Below are 16982 nucleotides of genomic sequence, written 5' to 3'. Positions count from 1 at the left end.
TCAGTCACGCTTCGGTTTGAATTTATTTCGGCTTGCATTTGATGTGATTCGTTTGAAAACTTACATAAATCAATCCATATTAGGGCTGGGACAATTCAGGGTTAGCTCGGTTCGGTTTTGATTCAGAACAGCAGGGTTCGGTTATTTTCAATTTGGTTCATGTTAGGTCTAATTTAATTTTATCTAGTGACAGCACAAAATTAACAATTTCAATGAGTCTCATACATAATTTAATTTCATTCAAGTTTTGTATAACTATATGTCGTCATTTGTAAACATCATATCTATTTGTAACTGCATATTATAACTTTGATAGAAATTAAAAGAAAACATTGACAGTCTATTAAATTTGTTGTATTAATGTGCTGCATAATTTATGGATTATCAAACAAATCTATCGTCAATCGAAAATACAGTGGAGCCTCGTTAATCCGGACACTTTGGTTCCCAACAAAATCGTCCGGATAAATGAAGCGTCCGGATAATTGAATCGCATATTTTCTATCTTTACATAAGTAACCAATATATGCCTACTTTATTGATGCATAGTGAATTAAACACATTCTATCATTGGATTTGACCATTTGCATTAGTAAATAAATTATGCTGATGTTAACATTTACATGTATTTCAAAACACTAAAATTTAATGCATGTGTTCAGCGTATTTGCCTGTGCTTACATTGTACGTATATATGAACCCTACAAATAAATATACAAAACTGTGTACCGTTTGCACTAAAACAAATAATGAAGCACTGTATGTAACTATAAGTAAATTAATCATTAGTAACTAACATAATCATTTACACTTCAAACATTTCATCACACTTTTACTTATTAAAGAGGCCTGTGATTTCCATCTGTCACGATTTACGGGTTCGGCGGTCTGTTAAAACAATCTTCATCGTCCAAAGTTGATATAAAAATTTCGTGATTATCATGTCAGTTGACAACATTCTTTAACCAAAATTCAATCTGCCAGAGTTTATATTTTTTGTTCTATAATTATCCAAGACAATATCGGGAGAACAAAAATCATTTAAGCCCGTAATATAAAGACCTACTACTGCTTTGATCTAGCCATGCGCATCTATTATTTTCATGATGCGATAATAACGGAACAAAACTCGGGTGAAACTAATATTACGGGTACATACAAAATTTAATTGTCATTTTCCTTAAAATGGTAATTTTCTCACTTCTACCCAGAGTTTAAAAATTCGAAAGCAATAAAGCGCTACAACATCGTAACAAGAATCAATCGTACACAGGTACATTCTACATGCGTGACATTCTAAACGTTAAAAACTTATACTACATGTGCATGAACATATATGTATATTTCACGCCAATCAACGGTATAAAATCCAGAATCTAGAAGTATAATCTACACTCTTTAGATTTGAATAAGCCGATATCAATTTACGAATCAGTACAACTGATATGTGTAGCAGTTAAAAAATTATCATTACGGCATGATGTTTAATTTATTAATACTATTAGGGTATTGATGAAGACTATAAATTAGTATGCTACAGATTTATTTACAAAATTCAACACTACACGCAATAAAGATCTTATGTGCAAAAATTGGCAATACAATGTCTCGATCGGCACGTGCTATCTAACGGACTTATCTTCACACACCATCTAGTTGGAGGGAGGTGTTGACAGGGTACAGGTAATCACTTCAATTAGACAGTTTGGCTTGTTTTCTTTCTAATTTACGCCTTGCTAAAATTGTCCGACACAGACCTTCCCTAAACAAAATTACCGTCCGGATTAACGGTACAATTTTCAATGCATTATAGCGTTTTTGTAGTAAAAAGTGACCGTCCGGATCCGGAATGCGAATTTCCGGATTAATGATGCAAAATAACATAAAAATTCCGTTCCCTAGAAAAATCGTCCGGAAGGTGAAGCATCCGGATTAATGGCGTCCGGATTACCGAGGCTCCACTGTATATATGATATTGTTTTCATTTATATGTAAAATTCAACAATGAAAATGAAAATCTCTCCTTTATTGATTTACTTCATTCTCACATTAACTGTCAAAACATTTAATCTGTGTCATTATCTATGATGTTGATTTCACTCTAGCACTGACAGAAATGCTATTTGTCATTAAAAAGATAAACTGCAATGATTGTACAGACCATATTCTGCTGGTATCTGAGTGGTGAAAATGCAAAATCTCAGCAGAATAGTGATTTAAATCTCTGTTGCATGAAAATCCACATGTTCTGTACATCACTCCGATGCCATGTTTGTTGTTTTCAGTGTATGTAAAATCTAAACCGAACCGAAATCCGGAATTTGTAATCGGTGCAACGAATTGAATGGTATGAATCGTGGTGCACTGAAATTTGCGGTGCACCGCACAGCCCTAATCCATATTAATGATTTTTCTGCAAGGGAATACAATTTTGTTTTCAGTAATTCATTATTTTCATATTCAGAAGAATAATTGCATTTACAGAAATGAAATGCAATGCATGTGATGAGAAATAAATTGAAAAGGTTAGATTTCTGTGTGATTTACTAAAAGTAAGGCATTTCACCCCACTTGGACCTCTAACTGTTTTACAAAATGAGGTGACACATGCGTTAAAGTCATTGTTTATCATGGAGGCAAATTTGACAGTGAAAGGATGTATTGTTTAAAATGACAATGATTATCATTGCTTTAGTGTAGAATTGAATGGTTTCAAACATATTCCCTTACAGAAAAATCATTTATGGATTGATTTCTGTAAGTTTTTGAACAATTAACATCAAATGTTATCGTAAATTTTGTTTATATCAGCCGATGGTATACATTAAACTGACCATATCAAGAATTAAAATATTTGTTTGAATTAGTCCAGTACTAAATTAAATATGAAATCTATGTTTTATTTCTTCTGCACGAGTGATACTTTAATCAAAGAAAGATGGTGATTATCAATTTTTAGCTCTTCTGAGCCGAAGGCTCAAAGAGCTAATGCTATGGCCATTTGTGCGGAGTGCGGTGTGCGTAAACTTTATAGAAAAAGGGCTATAACTCAAGAACCCCTTGGCCAATTTTTTTCAAATTTGTTACAGGGTATCATTGGCCCAAGGGCTTTCATACATACTAAATAGAGGGATGTGACCCTTTAACAAGGGGAGATAATCAGGAAAATACAAACAAAAGTAGTGGTTGCTAAAAAATCTTCTTCTCAAGAACCACTGGGCAGATTATCACCAAACTTACACATAAGGATGAGGATATGTTGTAGATTAAAAATTGTTCAAGGCATTACCCTGGGGCAAAGGGCGTGGTCTCAAGGTCACTTCAAAGTTGACCTAAATTTATATTTCCTTAAATCTTTGATATTTTAGTCATTATAAGGACTAGGATCATCAAATTTTGACAGTTGATGCATCTTAGGTCCTTGTGTCAAGTTGTCTCAAAAGTAGGTCACGGTGACCTACATTTTGAATTTTGCAGGTATTTATTTTAAAATTAATTTTGATGCATATCTTGGACACTTTGAAGCCTATGGTCATCAAAACTTGTCAGTTAGTGGATCATGGGACCTTGAAATGCGTCAACTGAAAAATAGGTCACCATGACCTACTTTCTGAATTTTATGGCTTATCATTTATAGATATATTTTAAGTTGTTATTTCAAATACCGAGAGGTTTAGAATCATCAAATCTTGTAAGTTCATGCATCTTGAGGCCTTGAAACATATTTATAAAAAAGTAGGTCACAGTGACCTACTTTTTGAATTTTGCAGATATTCAAATTTCACATTTTCAATTTTAGATGCATATTTTGGGCACTGTAAAACCTAGGATCATCAAACTTTGTCAGTTGATGCGTCTTCAGTCTTCGGTTTGTGTCGCCCAAAAAGTAGGTCACCGTGACCTACTTTTGGTATTTGACAGCTAAATTACTATATTTCAGACACTATTTGACCTACAATCATCAAACTTTGTCAGTTGATGCATCTTGAGTCTTCGGAGTGTAGCGACCAAAAAGTAGGTCACTGTGACCTACTTTTGGCATTTGACAGTTATATTTATATATTTCAGTCACTAATTGACCTACAATCATCAAACTTTGACAGTTGATGCATCTTGAGTCTACGGAGTGTGTCGACCAAAAAGTAGGTCACCTTGACCTACTTTTGGAATTTGACGGCTATATTTATATAATTCAGATTCTATTTGACCTACAGTCATCAAACTTTGTCAGTTGGTGGGTCTTGTATGTTCGAAGGGTTTCGACCAAAAAGTAGGTCACCTTGACCTACTTTTGGAATTGGACGGATATATTTATATATTTCAGATACTATTTGACCTACAGTCATCAAACTTTGTCAGTTGTTGGGTCTTGCATGTTCGAAGGGTTTTGATAAAAAAGTAGGTCAACTTGACCTACTTTTGGAATTGGACGGCTATATTTATATAATTCAGATACTATTTGACCTACAGTCATCAAACTTTGTCAGTTGATGCATCTTGCATGTTCAAAGGATGTCGACCAAAAAGTAGGTCACCTTGACCTACTTTTGCAATTGGACGGCTATATTTATATAATTCAGATACTATTTGACCTACAGTCATCAAACTTTGTCAGTTGTTGTGTCTTGCATGTTTGAAGGGTGTTGACGAAAAAGTAGGTCACCTTGACCTACTTTTGGAATTGGACGGCTATATTTATATATTTCAGATACTATTTGACCTACAGTCATCAAACTTTGTCAGTTGATGGGTCTTGCATGTTCGGAGTTCGCTGACCAAAAAGTAGGTCACCATGACCTACGATTGGAATTTGACAGCTATATTTCAATATTCAGATACTAATTGGCTTAAAATCATCAAACTTTGTCAGTTGATATTTCTTGGGTTCTCTAAATGTGTAAACCAAAATGTAGGTCACATTGACCTACTTTTTTGAATTCTTAGGATTTAACTAAAGATTTAGAATACTAAGAGGCTAAGAATAGAAATGGTGGGGTTGTACAATTTATCAGAAGAGCGATTCTAGGCCCTTGGGCCTCTTGTTGTTTGAGCTTTTTTTAATATAAAATACTCATAAACTTACTAAACTTGTGTGTCCCAGCAGTTTGGGTGGTTTGATGATGTCTAGTAATCATCCTTTCAGCAATATATGATGACAACGATAAGCATAAATTTGTACCCACTGCATGTAGACAAAAATATGTTTTGCGTCAGGCGTCTTACTATGCATAAGAGTTCAACAAACTATTAGGCAACTCGGAAATAATTGTGTATTGCATGCGACTATGACATGTAGAATTCATATTTTCATTATTTATCAAATAGCATCAAATGTGGTGTACTAAATTAAATTATAAGGAATGAAATTAATTTCTACCCATTGTATAACATGTATAAGACTTAAAGTAAATTGGGATAGTTTATGATCTTTTATTAACCACATTTTGGTTTATGATACATAGCCCCAACAATTTATATATATTGCAGATATGAAAAATTACATACACCGTGAAAATTTCGGAGCACAAATTTCTCTTCATCTTTTATTTATTTTCATCATAGATACTTTATTATACCCCCCGCAACAAGTTGTGGGGGGGGGGGGGTATACTGGAATCGGGTTGTCCGTCTGTCTGTCCGTCCGTCCGTCCGTCTGTAGACGCAATGGTTTCCGGGCTCTAAAGCATTATCCTTTCCACCTACAGTCACCATATCATACATATGGACTACCCATGGGATGAAGATGTTCCCTATCGATTTTGGGGTCAAAAGGTCAAAGGTCACGCGCACTGGTCATCGAAGTAGCAATATGGTTTCCGGGCTCTAAAGTGTTATCCTTTCCACCTACAGTCACCATATCATACATATGGACTACCCATGGGATGAAGATGTTCCCTATGGAATTTGGGGTCAAAAGGTCAAAGGTCAAGCGCACTGGACATCGAAGTAGCAATATGGTTTCCGGGCTCTAAAGCGTTATCCATTCCACCTACAGTCACCATATCATACATATGGACTATATACCCATGGGATGAAGATGTTCCCTATGGATTTTGGGGTCAAAAGGTCAAAGGTCAAGCGCACTGGACATCGAAGTAGCAATATGGTTTCCGGGCTCTAAAGCGTTATCTTTTCCACCTACAGTCACCATATCATACATATGGACTACCCATGGGATGAAGATGTTCCCTATTGATTTTGGGGTCAAAAGGTCAAAGGTCACGCGCACTGGACATCGAAGTAGCAATATGGTTTCCGGGCTCTAAAGCGTTATCCTTTCCACCTACAGTCACCATATCATACATATGGACTACCCATGGGATGAAGATGTTCCCTATGGATTTTGGGGTCAAAGGTCACGCGCACTGGACATCGAAGTAGCAATATGGTTCGGTTTGTCATGCCATTTGTTTTTTACACTCAGAAAAGAGGTAGTTTATACCTATTACCAACACCCTTTGGGAGATTGGGGTAAGCGGGGGGTATTCTTAGTGAGCATTGCTCACAGTACCTCTTGTTTTTTAACAGAATGAGATCAAGGAAATATCAAGTAACAGTTTTTTGTTGTGATGTTTTGGATATATACACGTGTTTTGCAGATAATCGCACCTCTATGTTGTCGCAGTGCACATACTAAAGAGCCAGTAAATCCGGACTGGAAAACTGCAGCTACAAAGGAACTGAAGGGGAAAAAAGATGTCGATTCCCTTATCTGGAAAACACCCGAGGTAAGAGCCTAAATTCTCGTCCTTCCTTATTTACTGGAAAGTACCTGAGGTATGAGTGTAAATTCTCCTCATTTCTTATTTATCTTGAAAGCAACCGAGGTACATGTATGAGTGTAAATTCTCTTCATTTCTTATTTATCTGGAAAACACCCGAGATAAGAGTGTAAATTCTTGTGCTTTCTTATTTATCTGGAAAACACCCGAGATAAGAGTGTAAATTCTTGTCCTTTCTTATTTATCTGGAAAACACCCGAGATAAGAGTGTAAATTCTCATAATTTCTTATTTACCTGGAAAACACCTGAGGTATGAATGTAAATTTCATTTCTTATTTGCCTGGAAAACACCTGGCTGAGGTACAAACATACATATGAGTGTAAATTCTCTTCATTTCTGGCTTTTATCGCATAATCGCCTAACTAAAGAAATGTGGTGTCCTTACATACATGTTATTCCTATTGACTGACTTGCTTTTGTGTTCCAGACAAGTATGTAGTTTAAAGTTTTATTCTTTTAGTACTATTTAAGAATTTAACCACTTTTCAAGCCTACTGGGAAAATTCTATTTTTCATCTGTGCAGGGGATTGAAATCAAACCTGTTTATACCAAAGCTGATGTGAAGGATGTGCAAGATGAGATACCAGGGACATTTCCCTACACCAGGGGGCCATATTCCACGATGTACACAAACAGACCCTGGACAATCCGACAGGTGAGAGAGAGAGACAGACAAAGAGAGAAAGAGAGGAGAGAGAAAGATGACCCACAGTAAATATGTCAGAGAGAGATTACATGGTAAATGTTATAAAAATCACAAATACTTGACAAATTAGCACAACTACTTCCTGCACAAACATATTGACTAGTTTATGTACTGTGTGTGTGTTTTTCAGTATGCTGGCTTCAGTACAGTAGAAGAGAGCAACAAATTTTACAGAGATAATATAGCTGCTGGTCAGCAAGGTCTCAGCGTGGCATTTGACCTACCAACACACAGAGGGTAAGACTGAAGGACGAATAATATATCAACAGAAATCTGTCTAACACACAGAGGGTAAGACTGAAGGACGAATAACATATCAGTGGAAATCTGTCTAACACACAGAGGGTAAGACTGAAGGACAAATAACATCAGCAGAAATCTGTCTAACACACAGAGGGTAAGACTGAAGGACAAATAACATCAGTAGAAATCTGTCTAACACACAGAGGGTAAGACTGAAGGACAAATAACATCAGTGGAAATCTGTCTTACACACATAGGGTATCTTTCTGATGGATAAATATAAAATCAGAAATGTTTTCGTCCTTTTAAGATTCTTCACCTGACTGGTCAGGTCAGTCATTTAACTTAAATGTTTTATGCAGGAAATCTATAGATTGTTCATCTTGATCCTACATGGGTTTTCAAAAACTTTAATTTCCAACACCACAAAATTATTTCTGTAACAAATGATTATCATGTATTATATTAGTAATGTCATTTTCGATAGGATGTTTTACCCCCTTAACTGGGAAAATGAGATTGGAAGAGTATATTTTAAAAGTATTCATCATTGGAGAGGTTTGTCGACTTTCAGAAGTGTAGAGTTGATGAAAGACACGGGAATACCAGAAATCTCCACTGAATTTTGAAATTGTCCGGTAAAACATAGAACTTGATCTAACAAATTGTCTGCTAGATATTGGCAGACAAAAATGAAAAACTAAAAGATCATATTTGCGTTGCTTATTGGCTGTCATGCAATGAATATAACGATCGTGGCTGAAACAAAAAAAAATTGAAAAAACTTGAGAAGAAAAAGATTACAACCAAAAGACAACAAAAGTTGTAAGAAAGTTTAATTATCCTGCGTGGTTAAAAAAAATCAAGAGTGGCTAGAATTTGAAAATGACATCATGATATGTACACTTTGTATTTCTAAATGCTAAAAAAGTCATTGATTTTAGACATGGAGAATAAATTAAAGCAGTCGTAAGAGACCAGTTTTAATGCTAAATAAAACCATACTGGAAATAGAAAGAAAATGCTGTTAAACAAGATAATGTTTTGAACTGTCATAGTAACTGATTGAAAATGAATAAAGCTGAAAAACAAAATTTCATTTTTTTTATCTGTTTGGTAAATTTTTAACTTATCTGGTAGTTTTACAATTTTTTTTTTTTGATCCATAGAACACAATGTCTGGTACATTTTTTGATACTCTTTCACCAACTCTGGGCGTGTATGTACAGACCCACAGTGTATGGCAGCATGTTATGTTAATGTAATAAACTGGCTGAGTATGTAATATTATTTTATTGTTACTGTGATCAGAGAGGACATGGTTTAAACTCTGGCATGAAATGAACTGTAGGTCAGGTATCCATAATGTGAGAAAGAAAAGAGCTGCATCAGACTGCGATTTTACTCTGTTTTTTCCACAGGTATGACTCTGATAATGAGCGGGTGGTGGGGGATGTTGGAATGGCTGGGGTCGCGATTGACTCGGTGGAGGACACTAAGCTTCTGTTCGATGGAATCCCACTGAAGAAAATCTCCACCTCGATGACAATGAACGGAGCTGTTCTGCCTGTGATGGCCATGTATATTGTGGCTGCGGAGGAGCAGGTAAGTTTTTTTTTTTATTTGATAAGACCTGTGAGTAATATTTCGACTCTAATACCGTAGGGACGAATGCAATAGATCATACAAACTCTCTGATATCCCTCCTTAATCAGATTTAACAGTGTTCTACACACGAACTCTCTGATATCCCTCCTTAATCAACTGTGTTCCACATATATACATGTATAATATTGTATATGCTATGAAATCAATGAAAATTATTTGTTTCGAAATCTGACATCACCTATATGTTTCGCTGTTTGTCAATGGAAATATTGATCAGGAATAATGGCATGTGTTTGTCAGTAAAGTTTCTTTGATCCATGTTACACTGAGCATGAGAAATTTTTCTGTCACTGTGCCTCACTTGGCCAGCATCTGTTACAGGCCCCAATTCAATACAGATACTATCCCAACTACAAATAGTGCTCAATAAGTACAAATACTGCTCCAATACTCCCAAAAATACTATACCATATACACACTGTGTTTTGTGCCCAAATTCACGACTTGCGCATATTGCTCTTATGCACTACCTAATATATTGTGGATATTGTTCCAGTACATTATGACTACAGCTGCAATACACCATGGATGTTGCCCAAATACACCACAATCACTGTCTCTACATATGTGTATTACAAATATTGCCCCTGTATACAATGAGGATACTGTCCCAAATACTCTACAAAACTGAGATCTTTTAAACTGGCCACTGACCAGAAAACAAGTCAAGTAAATTTGGGGTTTGGCTTGTAAAAATATTACAAGGCTGTTTATCAGTATCACTGACTTTTAGTTAGAATTTTATTAACGTACATTGAAATGGAGTGAAGGTTGTGATCGGAATCGAAAGTGAAGACTGTTTCTATCACTGTTCTATCACACTTGTTCTGATGTGTTCTATCACACTTGTACTGATGTATTATATCACACTTGTACTGATGTGTTCTATCACACTTGTACTGATGTGTTCTATCACACTTGTACTGATGTGTTCTGTCACACTTGTACTGATGTGTTCTATCACACTTGTTCTGATGTGTTCTATCACACTTGTACTGATGTGTTCTATCACACTTGTACTGATCTGTTCTATCACACTTGTACTGATGTGTTCTATCACACTTGTACTGATGTATTATATCACACTTGTACTGATCTGTTCTATCACACTTGTACTGATGTGTTCTATCACACTTGTACTGATGTGTTCTGTCACACTTGTACTGATGTGTTCTATCACACTTGTTCTGATGTGTTCTATCACACTTGTACTGATGTGTTCTGTCACACTTGTACTGATGTGTTCTGTCACACTTGTACTGATGTGTTATATCACACTTGTACTGATGTGTTCTGTCACACTTGTACTGATGTGTTCTATCACACTTGTACTGATGTGTTCTATCACACTTGTACTGATGTGTTCTATCACACTTGTACTGATGTATTCTATCACACTTGTACTGATGTGTTCTGTCACACTTGTACTGATGTGTTCTATCACACTTGTACTGATGTGTTCTATCACACTTGTACTGATTTTGACAAAACCCATAGAAGTGGTTTAATGTTCTCTCTTTTCAAAACTGAGAAACAGTCATTCTTTGTGTTTAATTTGGACCACGGTGAATTTCTGTTTGCCTCTTAAACCATCCAGGTACAGAGACCCGAATGGTCAATGCTCAGGCCTGGATGTTATAAATCTTTTACTATACTCATACTCAAACTCAGCCATGTTTGTTTTGAGTACAACTTTGAGCAAGCTCCAAAGCATACTCCAAAAATCTTGAGCATGTACTCCATTTGAGTATGAAAATGATTTTATGAAAGTTTTGTAACGGTCACCTTTGAGTATGAGTACGATTTGGAACACAGAGTTTGAGTATGAAAACGTGCTCAAAAAAGTTTTATAACCTCCAGGCCAGAAGTTTTTGTTATGACTGATACTGCCTGAAACACTTACAGCAGCTCATGTAATGGTGAACCAGTATCATATTGTTTGTATTACCACGGATCTTTTCAACATTAGGGTGCAAAACAGGAGGAGTTAGCGGGAACGATACAGAATGACATTCTGAAGGAGTTCATGGTCAGAAACACCTACATTTTCCCCCCAGAGCCCTCCATGAAGATTATTGGGGATATTTTCGAGTACACATCCAGGGTATGTAACCCCATTTTTGATTTCTTTGTTTTATGTCCCGACGAGAATTTTGTAGTTGTTGATGAAGTACCACAAATTTAGACCTATGCTTAGAGCTCAGGACGTGCCAGCGCCTGCCGCGACACAAGACCTCCGTTTTAAAGGTCATATCCGAAAGACCCATGATTCTCACTTCTATATGTAAATGCTGAGTGTTTGGTGAAGGAGCAATCACTAACCCATATGTTAATGTCGTAGGTTTGACACAGCCATGGCACGAGCAGGGCTCAAACTCATGACCTCCCTGTTACGAAGCAAATGGAGGTTGTGAATTTGAGGTGTTGTTCAGAACTCAAGAATCCTGCATGCATGGAATATTCCGACAATTTCAGAAGAAAATTTTTCTTTTGGCAACAAATTTTTGAATTAATTGTGTCTCTTGTATATATCAAATTAATTGTCACTTCCCAACACTTAATAACTAATATGTACTACATCTTGTTTAATTTTGTCTTTTAATTCTTCTTCAGTTCCAAAATACTTATGAATTTTTTTTATTTACAGTACATGCCGAAATTCAACTCCATTTCCATTTCGGGATACCACATGCAGGAGGCGGGAGCTGATGCTGTATTAGAGATGGCCTTCACTCTGGCAGACGGCCTGCAGTACATCAGAACAGGTACTTCTAACCGTTCTGTGTGGTCTCAGAAATGATAGTAAATTGCTGTAGTTATGCCTCTCTGTCACATGTACATGTAGATTTCTTAAGATGGCGCTATTGGTTAATATATAAGAATAACATGCCGAGTATCATCCTTTCACAACAAAGTGATGAGATGAACCTATACTACTGTAATACACTGTGGAAGCATCATTTTCTGTTGGGAATTGATGTTCGTGGATTTCGTGGGTCACTCTTACCCACAAATTTATGTGTCTTTGAACATTTTTTTAAACAAAGTAGAATTATCTCTCCTAGTGACATCATATGGCTTACCCATGAAATTACATCCCCATGAACCAACAAAAGTTGCTTACCCACAAACATTGGCCCCCACGAATTAAAATGATTTCACATAAGATAGATATATATCAGATGGACTTGAACACAATTTCTTATAACATCTTCTCCATGTTTAATTTGACATCTTGTTAACAAACTTCCTTTATAGTTCATTTGCTCACAAACCAAACTCTTCCACTTAGGCATTATGGGATAGCGATTTCTTAGGCCGCGTATACTGTGACATCACTGTAGAATGACGAAAAAACATAACGTCAAACGTAAACAACTTTCAAAACAAGAACGTAAACATCAAGTTCATTACTTTACACAATAATTTGAACAGAGTCTCCCTACTTTTTAATGATCTTTTGATCATTTTATGTTTAAGATAAAATCCATACTTTTATATTAATGTTCTTAATATTAATATCTTCAAACTTTTAAGTGCGAACTACTTCTTTAGTGTAATTTGTCCGCGTGATAATCGCAGACTCACAATATACAAATCTGTATATTGTGGTGCGTCACATAGGAGAGGTCTATTCGTAGGTGACGTAATTAGGCCTCGACGGGGAGTTTGATCTTGTTTAATTGGACACAGAATTTTGTATTAGATGAGATGGATTTCACTGTAGATGATGATATTGTTTGTGTGACTATTTATGGTTCTGTAGTTTCTGAATGTGCTCTTCTCAGGTTTGGAACGTGGCTTAAATGTGGACAAGTTTGCACCTCGTTTGTCCTTCTTCTGGGGAATAGGGATGAACTTCTACATGGTAGGAAAGCTCTCTTCTCTGTCCTTTGTGAAACTTTTGTTTCTCATAACTATCAAACTTTTGATTTCTCAGTAAATCATTTCAATTTTTTTTGTTACATGAAATTTAGGTAACATTGTACAATGAAAACTGCCTGATCTGACAGCTGTACAATCAGTTTCACTGGGCATTCCGACCCGTATTGTCATTGCTTTTACGCTATGTATTAATTTCCGACAAACTATGTATTCTGACCAAATAAAAAATAATTGTCTCCCAGTGTATTTTAGATTAGACATGTTTTGCTATTTGGGGAATTTTTAAAGTCATAAAGTTTGTAATCAGAAAAATAATTATGAGGAAAAATATGGAGAAAAAATCAAATTGATTTTAATGTAAATACTCCCATCAAGCTTGAACCCAATGTGTAAAACACTACTGTAAGACTTGTACCAAGTTTATTATGGTATGCCAAACAGTGCAGCAGTGATGATTGAGCTAAATGGTAGATATTTTGAGATAAATACACGTGCTATGTATATTTTTTTTCCAACTGTACATGTCAGAATTGTAATTATGTAAACATGAATTGAAGGAAATTGCTAAAATGCGAGCAGCCAGACGACTGTGGGCTACACTGTTAAAAGAGAAGTTCCAACCAAAGAATCCGAAATCCCTGCTGCTCCGAGCTCACTGTCAGACATCTGGCTGGTCTCTCACAGAACAGGTGAGGGGGATTTTATTGGGGCAGTGTTGAGAGGTGCAATCATAAAGTAGAATTAATTCTATTACCATTTAATTTTAATAACTACAAAGTTTGAATCATTAATGAACTGACAGGACGACAGTTTTAAGGAATACTTGATAGATTTGGTTTATGCCTGAATTCTTTTAAACACAATTAAAATGGTAGACATGTCAGTTTTGATGGCTTCCAATTTCTGTTCAAACTTTCAATCTAATAGTATATGTATATTCTTCTTCATAAAATTATAAAAGGAAACGCTGTCATGGAACCCAGTAATAAGTCTTGGAAAAACCTGCATCTGCTCAAGTTTATCTCATGTTGTTTTCTATATTCATGTGCTTGTCTTGTGATTTAGTGAAAGCAAATATCAGTAAGTCCTTTTTACAGGATGCCTACAACAACGTTGTTCGTACTGTGATAGAGGCCATGGGGGCAGTGTTCGGGGGGACCCAGTCTCTACACACAAACTCCTTTGATGAGGCTCTAGGACTTCCCACTCCCTTCAGTGCAAGGATTGCCAGGAACACCCAGATCATACTGCAGGAGGAATCGGGGATCCCAAAGGTATTCGTAGCTGAGGGAATACCCCAAGGAGATCCATTGATCTCAAGGATTTCTAAGATAACCCAAAATACCTGTTTCAAAATTGTTGATCTGTTAATCACTAGGATTTGTTGTTGATCTGTTAATCACTAGGATTTCTTGTTGATCTGTTAATCACTAGGATATGTTGTTGATCTGTTAATCACTAGGATTTGTGTATAGAGCGTTGTGTTGTTTTGGTTCCTGTATACTTCCTGTTGTTTTATATTTTGTTATTTGATATTTATGTAATGTTTTTTTTACTTTATTTTTAGAAATCAATTTAACCATCTTTTAAAGTAAAACTTCATTGGAATATGAAGTTGGGCAGTCACAAGATCAAATCCTGTGAAGTCCAAATGATTTCTCCATGGATTTAATCATGTACTGACCCATTTCATAGCTCAGTGAAATTTTCAAACGATTACATAATATGCGCCCCCCCCCCCCCCCCCTTCCAGAAAGGAGGTGACATATTGTTTTCCACCTGTCATTCAGTCAGTAGGCAAAGTCTGTCATTCAATATCTAAAGAACTGTTTGCTAGATAATTACTGAACTTGGTACAGAGGTTGCCCCTAAAGAGTAGATGACCCGTAGTGATTGTCATGTCATAAGGTCAAAGTTCAAACTGGACATTGTCGACTCATTATTTTGAGAATCATTTGCTTGACAGACATCAAACTTTGTACACTGGTTCTACCTAAAGAGTAGATGATACTTATTAAATTTTAGGTCACAAGGTCAAGGGTCAATCTGGACATAGTAAGATCTTGTGTGTACTCAATATTTTGAGAATTAATTGCTTGACAGACATCAAGCTTGGTACTCTGGTTCTACCTAAGGAGTAGTTGACTCTTATTATACCCCCCGCAACAAGTTGTGGGGGAGTATACTGGAATCGGGTTGTCTGTCTGTCTGTCCGTCCGTCCGTCTGTAGACGCAATGGTTTCCAGGCTCTAAAGCATTATCCTTTCCACCTACAGTCACCATATCATACATATGGACTACCCATGGGATGAAGATGTTCCCTATCGATTTTGGGGTCGAAAGGTCAAAGATCAAGCGCACTGGACATTGAAGTAGCAATATGGTTTCCGGGCTCTAAAGCGTTATCCTTTCCACCTACAGTCACCATATCATACATATGGACTACCCATGGGATGAAGATGTTCCCTATGGATTTTGGGGTCAAAAGGTCAAAGGTCACGTGCACTGGACATCGAAGTAGCAATATGGTTTCCATTTAAATTCTTTAATGGCTTTTTTCATCGCATGGAGATGCTGTGTTCCTAGATACCTTTTGGATCATAATACTGAAGTTTTACCTATTACCAACACCCTTTGGGTGATTGGGGTAAGCGGGGGGTATTCTTAGTGAGCATTGCTCACAGTAACTCTTGTTGAGTTTGACATCCCGGCCTGCAGGTAGCTAATCGTACCTGTGTAGATTTGTCATTGGAAAAATAATTAGCTAAACTTCCTTTGTTATTGATAGATCTCGGTTATATCTCAGTGATATATTAAATAACTAGCCGACCTTCCTCTGTAAGCTATTGATAGATCTCGGTTACATCTCAGTGATATATTAAATAACTAGCCGACCTTCCTCTGTAAGGTATTGATAGATCTCGGTTACATCTCAGTGATATATTAAATAACTAGCCGACCTTCCTCTGTAAGCTATTGATAGATCTCGGTTACATCTCCTTCCTCTGTAAGGTATTGATAGATCTCGGTTACATCTCAGTGATATATTAAATAACTAGCTGGCCTTCCTTTGTAAGCTATTGATAGATCTCAGTTACATCTCAGTGATATATTAAATAACTAGCTGGCCTTCCTTTGTAAGCTATTGATAGATCTTGGTTACATCTCAGTGATATATTAAATAACTAGCTGGCCTTCCTTTGTAAGGTATTGATAGATCTCGGTTACATCTCAGTGATATATTAAATAACTAGCTGGCCTTCCTTTGTAAGCTATTGATAGATCTTGGTTACATCTCAGTGATATATTAAATAACTAGCTGGCCTTCCTTTGTAAGGTATTGATAGATCGCGGTTACATCTCAGTGATATACTAAATAACTAGCTAGCCTTCCTTTGTAAGGTATTGATAGATCTCGGTTACATCTCAGTGATATATTAAATAACTAGCTAACCTTCCGCTGTAAGCTATTGATAGATCTCGGTTACATCTCAGTGATATACTAAATAACTAGCTAACCTTCCTCTGTAAGCTATTGATAGATCTCGGTTACATCTCAGTGATATCCTAAATAATTAGCTGACCTTCCTCTGTAAGCTACTGATTGATCTCGGTAGCGTCCCAGTGGTATGCCTTTATCTGATCCATGTCGCCTGCTCTGAAGTGACATCCAACATTATGACTTTTGACTTCCA

At 36.4% G+C, this 16982-nt stretch overlaps 1 protein-coding gene across 1 annotated transcript in view; it reads left to right on the top strand.

The window, feature by feature from the left end:
- The window catches only part of LOC125665895 (methylmalonyl-CoA mutase, mitochondrial-like), a 35950-nt gene that overhangs the window by 628 nt on the left and 18340 nt on the right, over positions 1-16982 (top strand). Inside the window, exons 2-10 of the mRNA XM_056151123.1 lie at positions 6600-6728; positions 7309-7440; positions 7622-7728; positions 9156-9339; positions 11372-11506; positions 12050-12167; positions 13191-13270; positions 13845-13976; positions 14385-14561. Of these exons, the coding sequence (XP_056007098.1) occupies positions 6600-6728; positions 7309-7440; positions 7622-7728; positions 9156-9339; positions 11372-11506; positions 12050-12167; positions 13191-13270; positions 13845-13976; positions 14385-14561 (1194 nt within the window). The remainder of the gene's footprint in view (positions 1-6599; positions 6729-7308; positions 7441-7621; positions 7729-9155; positions 9340-11371; positions 11507-12049; positions 12168-13190; positions 13271-13844; positions 13977-14384; positions 14562-16982) is intronic.

The sequence above is a fragment of the Ostrea edulis genome, chromosome 10 (genome assembly GCF_947568905.1).
Source record: "Ostrea edulis chromosome 10, xbOstEdul1.1, whole genome shotgun sequence".
Taxonomy (NCBI): domain Eukaryota; kingdom Metazoa; phylum Mollusca; class Bivalvia; order Ostreida; family Ostreidae; genus Ostrea; species Ostrea edulis.
The sequence above is the reverse complement of the archived record's forward strand: the minus strand, read 5'-3'. Positions and strand labels throughout refer to the sequence as shown.